The sequence below is a fragment of the Typha angustifolia genome, chromosome 14, assembly GCF_048772165.1.
Source record: "Typha angustifolia cultivar Huaian chromosome 14, ASM4877216v1, whole genome shotgun sequence".
NCBI classification, from domain to species: domain Eukaryota; kingdom Viridiplantae; phylum Streptophyta; class Magnoliopsida; order Poales; family Typhaceae; genus Typha; species Typha angustifolia.
Genome location: NC_133252.1, coordinates 13309253 through 13328247, shown reverse-complemented (window position 1 = coordinate 13328247; position 18995 = coordinate 13309253). Strand labels below are relative to the sequence as shown.

The following is an 18995-nucleotide window of genomic DNA, read 5'->3' as shown; positions in this document are numbered from 1 at the left end:
CAACCTGCAAATTTCATGAAGAGAATTAATGATTTACATAATCCAATAATTTATGATCCACAGAGAACTGTAAATTGTTCTAAAGACCTCTCAAATACTCGATGCATACTTGTCCGGATAAAGGCATTAACCAGGGTATATGTAAAGCCAAAGAGGTTTTTGGCCAGAAAACAAGCATAGTAAATACTTGTACTCATCTTTTATGTTCGCTACATTTGCAGCAAATGGGAAGAACAACAAAGGAACTTCTAATATCTAATCGAGGCACTATGCTTCTAATAAATCTGCATAACTTACCACGAAATTACTCTTGTGAGCAGAAGAACATCTGTCTAACAAATTCACTATTTTGTTTAAAACTAACTTTATGTACCAACATCACATGACAATCTCAGGCTTCAGGATGCTAGACTTGATCTCTTTGTGGGGGAGAACGACAACTCCATTGCAGTATACTTCATCACATACATGCACATCCTCCCCCAGGATGGTCATATCCTCAATTCGTGCCCACTTCCCAACTGTGGAGTGCCACCCAATGATGCTGCTGGAAATGCATGCGTGCCTCTTGATGCGTACTCCCTGCATCACTGTGCACCTTGACAACCTTACTCCAGATTCAACTACAGATCCTGGTCCGATAGCAACATCAGGCCCAATCAAGCATCCCTCTCCTATGGCTGCACTCTCATGCACTAGGACATTACCCACAATATGTGCACCAACAGCTAATTTGTCGGCTGATTTCTTCCGAAGAGAACCTAGATAGAGCCTCAGGCCAGTGATGTAGTCCTTTGGCTGACCAATGTCCATCCAAAAACCAGGCAGGACCATAGCATAGAGCTTCTGATCTGCTGCAATTTCAGGGAAAATCTCTTTCTCAATTGAGGTCGGTTTCAGTTCAATCCTGTCTAGAACAGATGGATTTAACAAGTAAATTCCTGCATTGATCTTGTTGCCAACAAAAATCTTTGGCTTCTCTACAAATCTTTCTACCTTTCCAGTTTCTTCATCCATAATCACGACACCATACTTCGATGGCTCATCGACCTGTTGGAGGAAAATATAAGATTGCAGACAAAATGATACCGGCTGCGAGATTTGCAAATTGCTTATGGCCTTACCTTGGTTACCATAATTGTAGCCTCTCCACCGTGGGATTTATGAAACTGAATAAGTTCCAAAAGTGGGTATTCACTAATAACATCACTGTTAAGGACAAAGAAGGGTTCACTGGAACCATCTATAAGCTTGTCTCTGGCAAGAGCCAGAGGACCAGCAGTTCCAAGAGGTTCAGTTTCCCGGGAGCAGGTTATTTTGATATCTAGTTTACTCTCAAAGTCCTTCAAAAAGTTGATCATCACCTGAAGGAACAAATAAGCCTCACTTAAGTAGTTAGCAGCCTCCATTATTTAGTAAAAATGATGATCCAGTGGATCACGGAAGTATCTAAATGGTTGGGTGCATAGAGGCAGATGGCTCTGCTTTTTACCTCTGGTTGATAATTTATGGCTAGAATAACTTCCGTAACTCCAACATCTTTCAAAGCTTCAATCTGATCAAAGGTGTTAAAATTCTTGGTTATGATATGCATCTTGACGACTAAGAATCAGTTGTTTCAAATCAGTAAAAAAGCTAGAAGAACATCAACTGATTTAGTGATTTACAAGAACTGCTAACTTTACTTTCTATTGAAATAGCAACTTTACAGTAAGAAGGAAATTCAGTCAGTGAAGCACTTATACAGAGAGGTCCTGATACAAGCAAATCTTATACATGTCTTGGCAAAAGATAATCACTTCAACGTAAAACGGCTTACAGGCTTACAGCTGAAGAAAGAAAGACAACAATAATGAAATCCAACTAGTTGATTAAGGACGGTTTCAACATCATGAAACAAGTACATTACTTTTAATAACAAAAGGACAAGAGGAATTTTCAGGAAAAAAAAAGAGAGAGAGCATGAAAATGACTATATTTTCTTCAAAAGAACCCTATCATATTAATCGTCTGGTGTACACGTGTACTTGCCTATTAGAAAGAGTGACAAAAGAAATACCATAGTTAATTCAGCCATCCAGATGAAAGCGGTTAGGCAATCAATCAGTTATACATCAAAATCATATAATACAACATGAGTACAAAAGTGATGTACCTGATGCAGAATCATGGGTTTGTTTGCAAAATCAACCAGTGGCTTTGGGACACTTAATGTCAAAGGCCGTAGGCGGGTACCAAATCCTCCAACAAGAATTAGTGCCTTCATAGTAAATAGTTCCCTTCTTCCTATTGATCATATGTTATAAATTAGCAAAAGAATGAAGACAAGAGCCACATGTATATGATTATTTTTTTCTATAACAGATGCTCCTTTATGGAATTCAACTGACATTCATAGATGATTATACCAATTCACAAAGGGAGCGAAAGCTATCAACTTTCTAAGCCAGGGTACACAACAAGTTCAGATCATGCCGCTTTACTTTTAAAGTTAAGATTTACGGATCAATGCCTTGATTTGGGATAAAGAAAACCATGGTAATCTTAAGCCACAGTTAAAGAATACTAGAAAGAGAACAAGTGCTACCAAGTGCCATTTGAGTAGATAAATTAGGTTTGGTTGAGGAGGAATATCCCTCATATTCCAGATGGATTGAATCAGATATTTCTAGCAAGAATACAAACTGGAGACTTCACTTACACAACCCAAACAAATTTTAACTTTCAGAGTATATGAGTCGTATAAGTACCAACATACATTTGTATGTTACACATAGAAGTGGAGCATAATTATCACAAAGGCCAAGACTAAGGCCAATGATTCTAAGTTTGGTTTACAATCCTACTTGATCGAATTTTCAACAAGATACTTATGATGAGGTACTGAGGGCTAGCTCGTGAATTATCTCACAATGACTGAATCACTTTTATTGCTTTATGAACTGTGGCCATATCTATCTACAGCAGGTGATTAAAGACGTTATAAAAATAAATGAAAAGGTGAAAGAAAAAAGAAGCCTAAAACATGAACTTCCTGCGCAGTTCGAAAATGGATTACTTCCAAAAGAAAATTGCATTGGATGCCATTTTTTTACCTGCAGAGATTGGAAAGAGAACTCCTAATAATGCAAGTAAACAAACCTACTTTCAACTTAAGATAAAGAAGAGCCAAGAATCCACGAGAACTAATTACCGAAGCAATCACGAAGCCAATCAACACCTAATCTTACAGAATATCCACTAAAATATCCAGGACAGGTGTCAAACCTAATCTTGAAGAATAAGCATTAAAAGATCGACTCATATTTCAACAGAAAAAAAAAAAAAAAACTTTGCGTCCAGATTAATAAGAAAACCTCAAAAGAACTCGATCGAGAACCCAATAACAATGGGAAAAGAGAAGAGCAACAGACTCAAATAGGAGGCGATCGTCTCATGTTACCAGGAAATTTGATCAGATTCCCTCCGACGTCTCCGGAGATGGGAGTCGCGTGACTGCTCGTATCTTCCTTCCCTCGCTACGAGAGAGAGGAAGAGGACCCCAACCTAATTCCTGGGCTCAAGGCTCAAGGCCCAACCCATCAAAAGTGTGGCCTGACCTTTAACTATAAAAAAATAAAAATAAAAATCCAGCCTTAGAAAATGCTAATATGCCTATATGATGAATATTTAACTGCAAAAATAAATAATTCAACTTCCATAGCTCAACCAGTATATTACAACGTGCCAATTAACCTTTTGGAGAAGAAACAACCACATGAGACCCTCACATGTAGTATTTACAAGAACACACAATACTACTCTATATACAAGCACAAAGAGCAGGGCTCCTTTGGAAGACCCATACCTTATTCAAACAAACTAAGAAAAAGAAAGAAGAAGAGAAAGAAAAACATCATCATATGTTACAATTGCTTAAGAACTTCTTCACTAAATCAACACTATAGCGAGGTGAGCCTCGATCGCCTTTGCGATCTTACGCACGACGAGCGGAGGCCGAACGTCGAACAGGAGACTGCAGTGCTGTTACAGCTGACAGATAGCCCGTGGCCGCCGACGAGGAAGAAAAGAAACATGCCTCAACGGACCGGTATCGACCAGAGTCGCCCGGAAGTCGCATGTATGAAGCTGAGGGTGACTCATTCAACATCAAACTCCCTAATGAGACCTTTCCATCATTCTTGTATTGAACTATGGCTCTATATACAAAGGGTATGAGTCCTTCCATTAGGTGGAAAAAAGAAGAGAGGCCAAGAGACCTTCTGTTTCTTAGAAGGAGCGGGGTGGTTGGTGAAGAGAGATATCTATATATAGAGAAGTTTTTTGTGATTTAAGCTGATGGCTTAATCATGACTTGTATAATGGAACGATAACAAAGATAACATCATGGCTCTCAAGTCTGAGAAGTATACATCTCACCAAATCCAACGATACTTACATGTTTATAGCCATTAGGTGAGTTCTTTTATTCTGTTTGGGAATCCACTTCATTAACTTAACGAACACACTCACTAACTCCCAGCATTAGATTAGTGCCGGTCTCATAATCGTTGCTGGTGAAGAGTTGCATCCAACAGCAACGAGATTAAATATCTCTTGAAAGATGACGTAGATGTGAATAACTTAACAACAATTAATGGACTATAAATCAAGTTTGGAAAGTCTTAATACAGTTTAATTTTCATGTCTCTGTGGGCTTCAGTTATTGAATATTTCGTTATTAAATGAACTGGCTGATTAATAACTTGAATTTTAAACGTAGATAATTCATGCAAGATATAGATAGTCGTGTGGAACTTGTCATCTAAGCAAGACAATTCAAGATCAACAAGAAAACTTGGTGCATTGTCTGATAGAGGCTGACTCGAGACCTTTAACAACGGCAATTTTTATATCATCCGAATTCTGAAGTTTATCCACTTGATCGTGTCATACATGGAAAGTCCTTTCTAGAAAAGTAAGCTCAATTATGTGAGATCGATATGTAATCCTAGCAATGATCTTAAACGAAACATCACCACTCCTAAGGTCATAAGTATGACATTTAACTGTTTTGTCCTATTATTGTAGTGCTCTCTCCTCATCCTTATCTTGTGGTTTAATCTCTGATTACCGAAGGAAAAGTTATTCACTAGAATGGCCTTTGACGTCAAAGGCTTACCAAACTGAAGTAGGCAAGAAGCTAAATTTAGGCACACATAAATGACGTCTTTGATTACTGTCAAAAGGAATTAGTACACATAGGGTGTAGAGTTGGAATCGTCGTATTATACATGCGATCGACAGAGTTGGTAGTTGGATCCGCAATCATACCTTCTTCCCTTCAAAACTAGAAACTAGATAGGCTATCCAAAGACCGGCCCATTAGGTTATCCAAAGCCCAGCCCATAATAGATGGGGCCCATTGGGTTATCAAGCCCGTGAAAATTGTAAAATGTCTACAATTGAAACTAACTCGTCTCCGATCTCCCGTTCCGCCTCTCTCGCCTTTCCCTCCTCCTTCCCATGCCTTTCGAAAACCTCCTCGATTCGAACCCACGCGAATTCTAAATACAAATCCAAATCCAAATCGTAGAAGAAATCGACATCAACAATGGCGGAGAACTCCTCCTCCGCTTCCCCTCAAAAGGCTGCGCCACCTCCTTCTACCCCCAATTCCAATTCCAATCCCCCAAACCCTAACCCTAACACTAACCTCACATCTCCCCAAATCCCCCCTTCCCCTTCCATTAGTGACATGTCTCAGATCTCATCGCCCCAAATCTCGCAATCCCAGTCCCAGATTAACCCCTCCCAAACACTAGAATACCCTCTCAAACAACAAATCCTATCCCAGCAGCAGCAGCAGCAGCAGCAGCAACAGCAGCAGCAGAATTTGCTGTCTTCTTCTTCTTCTTCTTCTTCTAGTTTCCAGATGCAGCCCGGGATCCAGAGGACGGGGTCGATGCCGAGGCTGGGCCAGATACAGCAGCAGTATGGGACGGCCATGGCGGCTGGAGTGATGCGGCAACACTCCGGGATGTATGGCACCCAGATGAGCTTTGGCGGCGCCAGCCAGATGCAACAGCAGCAGGCTTCCCCGCAGCAGCAGCAGCAGCAACAGCAACAGCAGTTGGCGGCAGCGGCTGCTGGGATCGCACGGGCAGGGATGAACGGGCAATCAGGGCAGCTCCAGACCACCGCAGCTCATTTTGGTTTGCAGTCTCAGATGATGTCTCAGGTGATGGACTTTGCTAGCTCTCTGTTCAATTTTAGTTGTATCAGATTTTCTTTTACCCTTGGTTTTCTTATTAGTGGATATTATTAATTATCAGTTCTATTTCTGCTCTTTATGATGTATGCATTGCTTTAACTTATAGCCGCGACCTCTATAATGTGTACTAAAGGAACGAGGGAACAAAAACTGAGGAAAATTTAAGATTGTTTGAAATGAAAGAGAAAACCTCCAAGTAGAGATTTAATCTGAAAACCTATTTCTTGTTCCATAAAAGGTCAAACGCAGACCGTTTGTGTATTGTTTTACTTTTTTCTAAACCTATTTGGGCAATGAACATGTGTTGGTAAAGACATACACGTAAGATGCAGGATTCTAATATCTTGCGCTTTCTTCTTGCAGGCAAGATCAAAAGGTATAGTCCAAGGTACCCAATTCAATCCAGCTAATTCAGGTCAGGCATTGCAAGGGATGCAAACAATGGGGGTCCTGGGCCAACTTGGTTTTAATCCACAGCTAAGAGCAAATGGGCTTTCATATGCTCAGCAACAACGCTTTGCCCATGGTCAAATAAGACCGCAGCAGATATCCTCACAGACAGCTCTCACATCTCCTCAGGTGTGCCTCCTAAGTGCAACTGTGATGTCTCATTTTTCTTCCATGTTAGTTGCGGTGAAGAAACACCATTTATCACCCCTCTTTCTTTCTCCCTATGCATATGTTTCCCAGTTTTCTAAAGTTGAGATAATGAATTCTTAATGGGATAGTGCATGTCCTCTGTAAAGATCCAGGGCATACATCATCTCTAAAGATCCGTAACTGTGGTGATGATTCATAAAATTTGAGCCAAATCAGAACAATAGAATCATATGCTCTGGAGGGATTTACTGCACATAAGATGATAGGACACATTTTAAAGAGAGGGCCACTTGACATTAACATATCCCTGTCTTTATAAACTTGATACATAAGCAGGAGGCCAGGCCCTGATTATTCAAGATATATAATGTTTGGTGGTTTTTTAGGCAATTAATTCTTTTAATTCATGAAAGCAGTATGTATATATTATTGGGTTACTCATTTTCCATGTAATTGTTTGCTGTGGGTCAAGACATGCAAAGTAACAAATAGGTCATCTGGATTGGCATGCTATTGATCGCAATAAGAATTTGGAGAACCTAGAAGCTATAAACTTTTTTTAATCTTGAGCTGTTTCACTAATTTAAATTTAGATAGTTTTATTAGTATAATATGTTTTTTTTTTTGGGTTTAGTGGTAGAATACTTTGTCCTTCTTATTTGTGATTTATAGTTTAGAAATATCTGAAGGTCTAGTTTTACCTTGCACTATATTGTCTAGTGAACAGAGGGTTATTGTGTATTTATTTGTAGTAAACTGGCAATATTTGTTCATCTATTTCTTATTGATGGCTTGATTTCAGAATAGTCTCGTGCTTTTCTCTTTAGTAAGCACTCTCATGTGTCTAGTAAACAATATGATTGTTCCTCTCTTTTGCTTAATTGGCAAATCGGTAAACAGTCTCCTTCTTTTTTGGGTACTTGTTTAAAATAAAGAGTAATATTTGCCATCGGATTCATCTACCAGAAGCTACCAGGTCAGAGCTTACCAAGGACACCATCTCTTGCAGCAATGAACCAGCAGTTATCCAGCTTACCTCAAAATGGACAATCATCATTGGTTCAAACAACACTCTCCCAACAGCAGCAGCAGTGGCTGAAGCAAATGCAGCCAGCGATGGCTGCACCAGTTTCTCCTTCTTATCATCTTCAGCAGCAGCATCAGAGGCAGCAGCAACAGGCCTTGTCACAACAACTATCTTCAGCACAGCTGCAGCAAAGGTCGATGGGGCTGACCCAACAGCAGCTATCTCAGTTAATACAGCAGCATCCACAATTAGGCACTCAACAGCAGCAGCAGCAGCATTTGATTCAGCAACAGCAACAGCAGCATCTGCAACAGCAGCATCTGCAACAGCTGCAGATGTTGCAGCAACAGCAACAGCAGCAGCAGCAGCAGCAGCAGCAGCAACAGCAACTACAATCTCCCAGACTGCCAGGACCTACGCAGCAGAAATCTTTAAGCCTAACAGGGTCACAACCTGAAACACCCGCATCTGGTACAACTATGACTGGGGGAAGTTCAAGCCAAGGAGCAGAGGCAACCAATCAACTCCTCGGAAAGAGAAAGATACAGGATTTGGTTGCACAGGTATCTTCACCAGCTCATTTATGATTTTGGTACCTAACTGGGCAAGTTCTACTTTATAACTCGAAGATCAGATTACAGGATAGACATGCTGTCTTTTAACTCAATTAGTTAGTATTGCCAAATACTCTCAATTGAAGGGCATAAAATGGGCAGAGATAGATACTTCAATGAAATTAGAGTATATACCACTTTGTTAAGTCCTGTAGTAATGGAGTTCATAGAGATACTTTACTGCGAATTCTTCTCTTTTTTTTTTACTTTTTCTTTTGCTTTTCCATTCATTTTTTCATAAGTTTCTAGCATTACATATTCTTTTATTCCATTTGTATATGCATTAGTTCCCATGCATCTTCAGATGATCATCTTAATATTATTGCAGGTGGATCCCTTAGGCAAGCTTGATCCTGAAGTTGAAGACCTACTTTTGGAGATAGCTGATGACTTCATTGATTCGGTAATTGTTTTTTCTTTCTTCTATTCATCTATAAGACAGCTATGCCATGGTCATTCTTGCAAATCGGTACTAACCGTCGTACAGTTTTTGTGAATCATATGTATTACACTGTGCTAACAAATTATGTATATTTCCATCAATTCTATGCCTACTATGGGTTATGCCTATGTTTGTTCTAATTTTTAAGTTTTGTCTACTTAATGAAGTTCTCCATTCTGACAACTTCCCTAAATGCAAATACCTTGGTAGTCATTGGCTGGTTGCTTCTCCAAAGAAACTGTGGCTGCATCATTTGTTGTTGCCAACACAAAGGAAATTTGACACAATGCATGAGCTGTCAATCTAATTAGTACCCTCTATAAGTGCATTCATTTATAAATATCGTGATGTGTTCCCTAGATTGCTATGTGGAACATTATTGATTATCTACCAAGGTTTGAGTTGTATTTTTTCCATTACGTAGTGGATTGTATGTTGCATAAAATGCTTTCTAAAATGTGTGGAAATTCCTTAAGTTGACTTTCTTCTTATCCTCTGTCTACGGAATTCTTTTGATGCAGTTGTGTGCTACTTGTATTTCACGCAATTTGGCACACTTTGATAGGCTTACATTGCCTTGCATTAGTCTCCTTGTTAAATGGCACTAAATGTCGTAAATGTCAGACAATGTTGTTGACTTGAATGTCTCTTTGCAGGTTACTACATTTGCTTGTAGTCTTGCAAAGCATCGAAAATCTTCAACTATAGAAGCGAAGGATGTATTGCTCCACCTAGGTTTGTAACTTTCTGACTACTTTCTACCATGATTGCTCTGGGAATATATTGGTTACATGTGCTGATCATTTCATTTTCTGCACCTAACACTATTGTTATGAGAAACTTATTGTATAGGTTTTCTCAGTAGCTGTATTTAGCTGAATAGTTGCTTTTCAAATTTAAGGTTTATCTATTTGATATCTGATTCTCTAGTTTAATGTGTTGCCTTTGTTTGTTTTGTTGCATGATTTTAGTGGCTATCATATGTATTTAATAGGCATTCATTATTTATTTATTGAATCTAATTGAGATGGATTTGTTTCAGAGAAAAATTGGCATCTGACTATTCCTGGCTTCTCGAGGGAGGAACCAAATTACCAAAAAAATCCTGTAAGAAGTGATTTGTTGTGGAGTTTTTGTTATTTAAGATTTGTGGGACATTTATTCCAATGTGTTCTTGCAAAGATCCAAGATCTAAAAGTTTTATGAGTCAAATAGACAGGTATCACCAGCATATATTTTTTGTAGTTAAGGAGTCTGGTTACTCTGGATGTGAGATATTGAGGCTAATTTAGCTGTTACTAAATTTACTAGATCATTGATAATCAGGACTTATTTCCTTTCGCTCTTTCTTGCTGAATTGTAGCTTTCCTGATGTCTATAAAAAAAATACTTCTGTTGAATAGCAACTGAGTTGGCAGGATGAACTATATATCCTAGAGTAAGAACGAAGATTAAAGAGTCCATATCACATGATTGCCTTCTTCATGTGATTTCTCTGCGACCACTATGTGTCAAATTTCAAATTAATTGTGTCAAGTTTTCCTTTTTTGATCAATTTGGTCGAAGTAGTAGTTCTTTCCTTCTATTAATTATCCAGCTACTCTAGAATCACATGTCTTTCATACTTTGTTAGTATAAAACACTGATCATTGTCTTAAAATTGCAGCCACATCTTGATGTCCACAAAAAGAGGACGGAAATGGTAATCCTGAAATTTCTGTTTTTTTAAATTCATTATTTAGCTGCAACTACCTAACAAAATTTTCAGAATGTTAGAAGCAAATATTGATTGGCTTTAAATCTTTCAGATAAGAGCACTGATGGAGTCCCAGCAGTCAGAAAATTCTAATGGCGTTAAAGGGGTAGTTAAGCAGATTGCAAATGATTCAGCTGGTGATCGTCCCATAAAATCTTCATCAAGTTCAGAACATTTATCTATGCCTGCAGTTGGCCCTCAGATGGCGCACAAAGTACATCGGTTTTAGGTTTTTTGGGGGGGCTCTCTTCTCCGATTCCACTGCAGGTCAATATTCAACCTAGTCTAGTGAGCCTTTTTGTTAGGGATAGATTTATCTCTTTTTAATGAACTCGTGATTACACTATGCCTGCCTTGTGAGGAATGTCCTCTTACATTGATTCAAAAAATTGTTACAGTTGTATATTGCTTCAGTAGAAATACTGTTAAGTAATTTAGGTTTCTTGGTATAGTATCCCAAAAATTGATCTAAAGCAAAATAAGGGAGTCTGGAAATGTATAGTGCATTCTATAGATCTGTAAAATGCACATTGTAGATCCCTCGACAAGTGGTCTGTTATGAACTTTTGGTTCATTTGGATTTTTTCTCCACTCTGAGTGGGATCGCCAGTAGTTGAAACCGTCTTATTTTTCTTCGGCAAGCTGTTGTTGCCTTGTGGTGTAACATCACAATGAGAACATAACAAATCCCGGGTATTGAGTTTGTTATAGCAATGATAACTAAACTGTCTTTACATTTATGTACTCTTAATATGTTTCTTCTTCTCATCCTTATCTTTTGTTTTTTTCTTGTGGGTATCTCAGCTATTGGCAAGTGCGAAACAGTTTTTCACTCAGGAAAATGAAGACGATTCATGATGTTCCCTATCAAGCTTGCTTGACTGGCATGACCATGACCATGGTATTCGACATTTAACCTTTTCAGAGGTATGCTAATTTTTTCTAGTGTAGGACCTTTGTGGAGAATGTACATAAGAGTGGTAAGTGAGGAAATCAGTAACGTGCATATTGTGACTTTTTTTTTTTTTACTTATTACTCTACCTTCATTAAAAAGGTGCCTCCATCCGATGATCATAGGAGCTTTATTCGGTGTTTCTTGTAATATGTAATGCTGATGTTGGGCTATTCTTTTCTGTATTAATAATATTAGGAATGAAAGATGAAAAAGTAAAAGTAACAAATAATGCTCACTACATGCTCTCAAGTGATGTACCGTTAACAATTTTCAACACGATGGTGTCCCGGGAAGAGACTTCCATAAAATTCCCCGATTCAATATAGTTAGAGGTACAATACCAGATACTTTGGCGACTTAGTTACCAGCACAGCTGTTGTCACTCCAGTTTCATCATGCCACGGAGATTTTTAAATAAGAAATGTACAGGAATCACTTAAAAGTTATAGAAGCTGCAGTCATACGCACACGACGAGTTAAAACATCAGAAAGAATGGTAACATGCATCTGCATGTACATGTGTATGCATTGACATGTATGTACAAATACACACTGCTTCTAGCGAAACCTACTGATCCTAACAAAATTGTGAACAAATAGTCCGAGGCTAATCATGCTTAAGTTGGAGATTCGGCAAGCACCAAAGTATGCCACCACCCACAGGACACATTCATCGGGTGATAAGCTTCAACGGGAACTTGAGATGGCAGATTTCGGTCGATCGCATCACCCAGACCAAGCTGTGGAAGGGCAGAAGACATTAGTAACAAGAGCGAGCACTATCACAATTTGAGCAACTGGGCAGTACCTGGCCATATTTGTTCCATCCCCAACAGAACACCTCTCCGTTATCTATAGGAACCAGAAAGTATAAACTCGTCAACGTCTATGAATTGTGCCACCAACATCAAAATTCATTAAAATCTTAACAGATTTATGCTATTCTACTATGGGCAGTTTCCCACCCATCAATGGTGAAGCATACTTATACTACCTGAATTTTGCCTCAGAAAGAAGTATATAGCAACCATTTTGGAAACATGGCAAAAGCTTATATCTTATAATCAAACAAATTGAGAATAACACAATTTGCAATCTAAAAGCCCAAGGACACTAGCTTTTAGTTTCAACTATCCAGGGTCATTTTTATGGGTCATTCTTCTTTATTCTTATCTAGTTAATGCAACACCTTGCATCAAATCAAATCCTATCGTATTGTTTCTTACTGCGAGGACGGTGCGTAATGTGTGTATAAAGAATATCGATGCTAGTGCCCGTCAAATATCAAAGCTTTATATCAAGAATAGGAGCGTCCAAGGATTACCCAAACAAATAATCACAAAAGCATAAAATGTAATACCTGTGATCATCGCACTGTGGCGTGCTCCACAAGAAACAGCTTTGGCATTCTTGTTATCCAAGCATGAAGCATCTAGTAGCTTTGGAAGAGTCTGTCATTACAAGAGCACCTTTAGTGTTTAAGTTCTATGTGAAATATAGGACTAGATTGATAGATGACCATATTAAACATGATCAGTTCCAATTTCTGGTATAACTTTGATAAGCAAATTGAACAGAGAACAACAGCCTCTAATGTACAGACCGCATGAGAAGTAGGTCATGGTAAATCAGGCAATTTAACATCAAATAGTGTGTAGATGATGATATACCTCAGCTTGATCAGAACCAGTTCCAAGTTGCCCAAACTGGTTGCCACCAAATGAATATACATCACCATCAACCGAAGTACAGACAGTGTGCCACAGTCCGGCAGCAACATCTTTTATCTTGACACCCAAAAGAGAAGATACACACAATGGTCTCAGCTCGTCGTCCGTACTGCCTTGCCCACACTGAGCCAAAAGAACATAAGAGGAAAAGGATAAAAACAAAAGCACTGTAAGTTCTTCTGAAGGTAATTGACATAAATAGACAGCTCAGGAAAAGGCAGTTTCCCATGTTACAGAGGTTCTCATCTTCAACATTATATTGTGCCTTTTGTCCCATCTTTTCTACAATTCCTACATATTAATCCTGGAGAACGGTTAATATTTTGAAATTTCATGGACAAGGTGAAACCATAGATGCAGTCTTAACATGTGGTTGGAAATACAATGAAATTGTATGATCAAAGTTCAAACCAGTAATTTCTTCATATCCACTGAGAAAGGAAAAAAAATCTTATTTAATAACATAAGAAATACTATTATCACCACTCCACCATATCTGAATAAACCACTCAAATGTTTTTGACATGATATAGTTCCAAAGAAGAATAAACAGCTCTATTTTCTAGATTTAATGCATACAAATCATTTGACTAGTAAGTAGTAACAAATAACTTTCACTATTACATCCAAAAAATGTCTTCAAAACTCTAAAATTGACTGAATTCTTAACAATGATGGGTCACACCGCTGAGAACAGTTCAAATAGTAATCAATCTACCTCTCACTGTATATTCAATCTAATTAGCCATTTCCAAAGTAATCTTCTAGAAGATCCGTTATATCAGTACTTTCAACTGGAAGTCTGTTACCTAGATTCTCTAATGCACTAAAGCAGTAGTTTTTCGAAGATATCAACAGTCATGAAAGATAATATCTTGATCACATCCTTTTTCTCTTATGGTCTTACCAATCAATTGTAATAAATCATGTGTTGAGTGTTGAAACAAACAACAACTCAACATTCTCTAGAGGCATCTGCTAATAAAGTAAAGCTAATCATTTGACATGGTACAGAAACCTTCGCCAATGTATGCTTCATTAGCAAGAAAGATAGATAAAACTTACAGATGAGATTACATGATAGTGCACAACCAATAGAAAGTGAAACTGAATAATGACTGCCGGATCAAGTTAATCTCTTTGAACCCTCAAAACAGACAGGAGTTATTTATCTCAAGCAGTCATAGATGAAGCACCTGGCAACTAGTTCGGCCATCCTAACTGTTAAGAACTTGCAATTTAAAGCAATTCCCAAAAAACAGCAACCTTTTTAATGGGTAATACACAAAAAAAATGATCTAAGAAAATACACCTAAAATAACAGTGTAAGGACACACTGAAGCCAAATGATAAACAATGGTTCAGGATTTCACAATTATATTTGTCCTAATTTGAAGGTTCAATTAGAATTCCTGCTGTTCAATCTAATCTAAACTTCAAGATCCGTTAGGCTTATGATGTAGATTAATAATCTTATGATGTCTCCTAATGATAGTCAACCTAGAAACAGAAGCCACAATGCTATCAGCACTTCTTCAGTAAAACATTAATATGGCCACAAAACTATGTTCAATATGATTACAATGGGACAGCTGCTCAAAGCACCTATAACCATACTCCAGCTCACAATTAGGGAAAAACCATATATAGATGATACTACCAATAATTGTCTTCAAGAATTACGTTTGTTAGAATGAATGTGTAAGAAATAATAACTAATGGATTCTGCTAGCCCACTTGCAATTCACCAACCATCACAAGTTAATATGTAAAGTCAAGTAGAACAATTTCACTATGGTCATCTAAGGAAAGAAAATGCCATAGAAACTAACCTGTCCATAAAGTCCCCAACCAAAGGTAAGCAAAGCTCCTGTATCTGCACATGAATCATATAATAATCAATAGAGTATTAGACAAAATGGCACACTAATCTAACAAATTGATAAACAGGAAATGAGTGGGGCAAATGAAAGAGATACAAGGCTTTCTAGTAATTCTAAAATTTGTCACCGTATAAAACCCTTCTTTGTCTGGCGGTTTAAGGGCAAAGCAGAAGATATAAAAGTTGTGGTCTACATTGGGACCCTTCTTTGCTAGGCAAAGCAGAAGATATAGATCAAAAATAGGTTGCTGGGACCTGAATCTTTTGGTTATTTTAAAAAGTTGACATATAAGAAGAGGTAGAGAACAGTCAGTAAACATCCAATAATAACTGCAAGTCTGTGTGTCATACCATGTACTCATGTAGATAACTGTGTGTCATGCCATGTCATACCAGGTTCATCTCATAAAAATCAAGATTGCGGAGTTTGGCCTGAGAGTAAATCCTATCAAAGGTTAAACCTTTTTTTCTAGGTTCAACCAGAACAACTTCAGAAAGAACTTTTTTTCCAGAAAATTTATTCGTTTTACTGACTGGGGCCACAACTTCAAACTGTCCGTCACTTACAGTCTCAAAATCTCCTCTCTAAGGTTCCTCCTTCCCAAATGTCACATCATGCCCACTTCCTACTTTTTTGACAAACTTCTCATCATCACATATCCATATACTCTCTAAGCTTTCTCTAGTACAACTCATCCTCAATTATCTCACTAAATATAAGTCCTCCCCTCTATCATGCCATGCTCACCTCCAACTTTTTAGATGACTTTAATTAAAAACATATTCAGATCTACCTGTGGTCAAGAATGCTAGACCTAAATCTCTTGCAAATACAGTACTTTGTGGTCTACATCTACCTTCCTACAATTATCCAATATAACAAAAGATAATCAGTTTGACTACAACTATCCAAAATGGCAAAATTAATAGAACAGAATAATCACAATGGAAACCAGCCACTATTGACAGCACTATTTCACACATAAACGGATTCCTTCATTAGAACCGTTGTAAAAGAAATATGCATTTCTGTTTGCATTGTCATCATGAGAGACAACAGTGTGATAATCCAAAATTATGAATTGGATCAAACATATGATAGAGTGCAGTAATATGATTCAAGCCTTCAAGACTAGTATGAAAACTAAGCATAAAGTCCAAAATTATGAATTAGACAACACTGACCTGTGACAACTGCACTATGACGACCTCCACAAGCAATGGACTTCACACAATTTCCTGTCGTCTTACAAGTCTGCACTTCTGAACTTCTGTTCCCTTTCGAAGTCACTGCCGGTCGATCCAAAGAGTAGGCAGCAGACTCGATGCAAGGTACAGGATGAGGAGAAGATACTGTGCGAATTCTTGAACCGAGACCAAGTTGGCCTTCTCCTCCATAGCCCCAACCCCAGACCTGGCCAACATCTGAAGCTTTGAGAAGATTAGGAAACAGCAGCACTTTCTTATGGAAGTATTTTATGTATTCTGAAGAATGAAGAAACCTCCCATCTACGAAAACTGTGTAAGCCTAAAAACATTGCATCACTGTGATATTTACCTGACAAAGCTAGTGTATGGCGCCCACCAGCAGCTACTACTGAAATCCTCACTCCAGAGTTAAGCGTTACCAGACATGGAGGTGCTGAAAGAGTTTCCTCACTAGATGTTGAGCTCTCAGCTCCAACTTTTGCGGAAGATATCTTTCTCCGCTTTGTGCTCTCTTCACTACCTCTACTATCAAAGCCTGAAATTGTTCCAGCACCAGACCTAGAACCCTGTGACCTGGGGCTCACTGTAATCGAGCTGCCTCTGTTATATTGACTACTAACATTTATGTAAAAAAACTTATAACTTCATTATGATTACAAGACATCACCTTGCTCATTAACAAACCCACTATGTCTTTCATCCTTTTCTGAGGCCTCCGATGAAGAATGGTCCGCAACAACCCTCCCAGATGGAACACATTCTTTCCATCCCCATGTGTATACCTCCCCATGAGCTGGTTGAGATACGTACATTTGTCAAAACCACTAAGATATGAATGTGTACAAAATATTATATTTCTGCGATATTAGGTATAGGTATAATATTAGGTTACTTCTTAAAAGATTTGCTGAAAGAACAGAGTAGGTACAGATAGCCTCAGCACCTGTAGCTGCAACACAGTGAGCCCAGCCTGCAGCTGCTTTCATTATGGCTGCCTCAGTTGGAAGAGGAAAAGCTTCTGGGGTTTCCTGAGGACGGGATAAAAGAAGATAACATAAGTCACAGTGTTCAGACTTTGAATAAAAAGAAGAGAAGAAGAGTATTAGGAACCAAAGCTTGGGTACCTCGTGTTTCCCTGAAGTCACATAACTTTGACCCATATCATCTGTCGAACCCCAGGTGAGGAGCTTGCCGGATTCTAACAGGAAGGAAGGAATGGTATCACACTTTAAACTTAGATATTATAAACCAGAGTATAAAACTTCGAAGCAGTTAAATGGACCTGTGAGATAAGAATCATTCTCAACAATTGATTACTCTCTAGAGAAATTTCAGATAGTCCCCTTTCGAGCAGAACATTTGACACTTCCAGGGAAATATATATTATCCAAAAAGCCTAAGCTGTTATCTTGTTTCGAAAATCGATAGGAAAATAAAGCAAAAGAGAAAATCTAAATAACGTCCCAAAGCCAACAAAATAAGCATTGCTTGTATGAAAAAAATCTCGACTATTTAAACTCCTCCGAAAGTAATCCTACAAGAGCTCTATCATTAGCCAAAATAATTAGAATGTTGGAAATATCATCAATAGTAAGAATAAATGCAGGGGGGAAAGTTTCCACTATAAATAAATCCCTTCAAATGAGAAAGTCATGAAAAATGTCACAAATAATTCAATAAATCAGGAGAAAACTATTACAGATAGCAAGCAAACTGACGCATCAAATCTCTCAAAAATTCTCCAAAATTACCAAAGCAAGAACATATCTGGTGATTCAACAGAAACTTCTTGAAAATCTGAGAAAAAAATTTGAATCATCGAAAGAAAAAGCATAAACTACACAGAGAGAAAGAGATCTGAGAGCGTTACCTGAGATCGCCATCGCGAAACCGCATCCGCCGCCACACACATCCCTCCACGCGTCCCCGGCGTCGGAATCCGGCATTCGGACCGGCACCGGACAAAGCAACGGCAATCTCTGCTGCGACACGCCGGGGAGGTAACCCCATATCAACACCACCTTCTCCTTCTTCATCTCCTTCTCCTCCTTCCCGTCCTCCTCCATTTCCTCTCCTTCGTCTCCACCATTCATCCCCTCTCTAACCCTCAACGATTGCTCCGAGATCTCTCCCCCTCTCTCCACTCCTACTACTCCTCTGGCCTCTCTCTCTCTCTCTCTCTCTCTCTCTCTCTCTCTCTCTCTCTCTCTCTCTGTGTGGACCTTTGAGATAGTATTGCTGCGACTAGAGAATTGGAATTTACTAAGTGGACAGAGTGGGAACGGGAGCCCTAATTCGCCCGTATCAAATTCTTGGGAATGAGGGCGCCACGTTGGATCCACGTGGCGGCTCAGGGACAGGTGGCGCGAGCTCGATCGCTAGATCCTTCCGCGCGTTTTTGACCAAGAGCTCACCAGAAGCTTCTGGAAAGGTCGAAGCCCGCCGGTGGCGTGGCCACCATTCCAACACGCCACGTAGCGACGTGCGGCTTGGCCCACTAGGGAGCGGCGACCTCCGCTGTAACGT

General features: G+C 38.9%; 4 protein-coding genes across 4 annotated transcripts; 1 reads left to right on the top strand and 3 right to left on the bottom strand.

Moving 5' to 3' along the window:
- Positions 1-17: 17 nt before the first annotated feature.
- Positions 18-3584, bottom strand: LOC140776785 (probable mannose-1-phosphate guanylyltransferase 1). Its single transcript, XM_073120641.1, has 5 exons — positions 3443-3584; positions 2156-2286; positions 1493-1555; positions 1125-1364; positions 18-1050 (listed from the first exon to the last, which is right to left on the bottom strand). Exons 2-5 carry the CDS (start codon positions 2264-2266, stop codon positions 379-381), a joined length of 1086 nt encoding a protein of 361 aa, XP_072976742.1. The 5' UTR covers positions 2267-2286; positions 3443-3584; the 3' UTR covers positions 18-378.
- A 98-nt stretch (positions 3585-3682) lies between these two features.
- LOC140776787 (uncharacterized) lies at positions 3683-4385 on the bottom strand. The gene has a single exon (XM_073120642.1). It carries the CDS (start codon positions 4226-4228, stop codon positions 3977-3979), a length of 252 nt encoding a protein of 83 aa, XP_072976743.1. The 5' UTR covers positions 4229-4385; the 3' UTR covers positions 3683-3976.
- Positions 4386-5452: 1067 nt separating this feature from the next.
- Positions 5453-11843, top strand: LOC140775415 (transcription initiation factor TFIID subunit 12b). The gene is made up of 9 exons (XM_073118693.1): positions 5453-6220; positions 6617-6832; positions 7820-8443; positions 8823-8897; positions 9593-9671; positions 9979-10043; positions 10603-10638; positions 10745-10959; positions 11497-11843. Exons 1-8 carry the CDS (start codon positions 5594-5596, stop codon positions 10919-10921), a joined length of 1899 nt encoding a protein of 632 aa, XP_072974794.1. The 5' UTR covers positions 5453-5593; the 3' UTR covers positions 10922-10959; positions 11497-11843.
- A 188-nt stretch (positions 11844-12031) lies between these two features.
- Positions 12032-18689, bottom strand: LOC140775416 (uncharacterized). The gene is made up of 11 exons (XM_073118694.1): positions 18340-18689; positions 17594-17667; positions 17413-17497; positions 17137-17262; positions 16819-17052; positions 16446-16685; positions 15211-15254; positions 13319-13501; positions 13009-13099; positions 12457-12500; positions 12032-12388 (listed from the first exon to the last, which is right to left on the bottom strand). The coding sequence occupies exons 1-11, from the start codon at positions 18560-18562 to the stop codon at positions 12266-12268; spliced, it is 1467 nt and encodes a 488-aa protein (XP_072974795.1). The 5' UTR covers positions 18563-18689; the 3' UTR covers positions 12032-12265.
- Between the last annotated feature and the right edge of the window lie 306 nt (positions 18690-18995).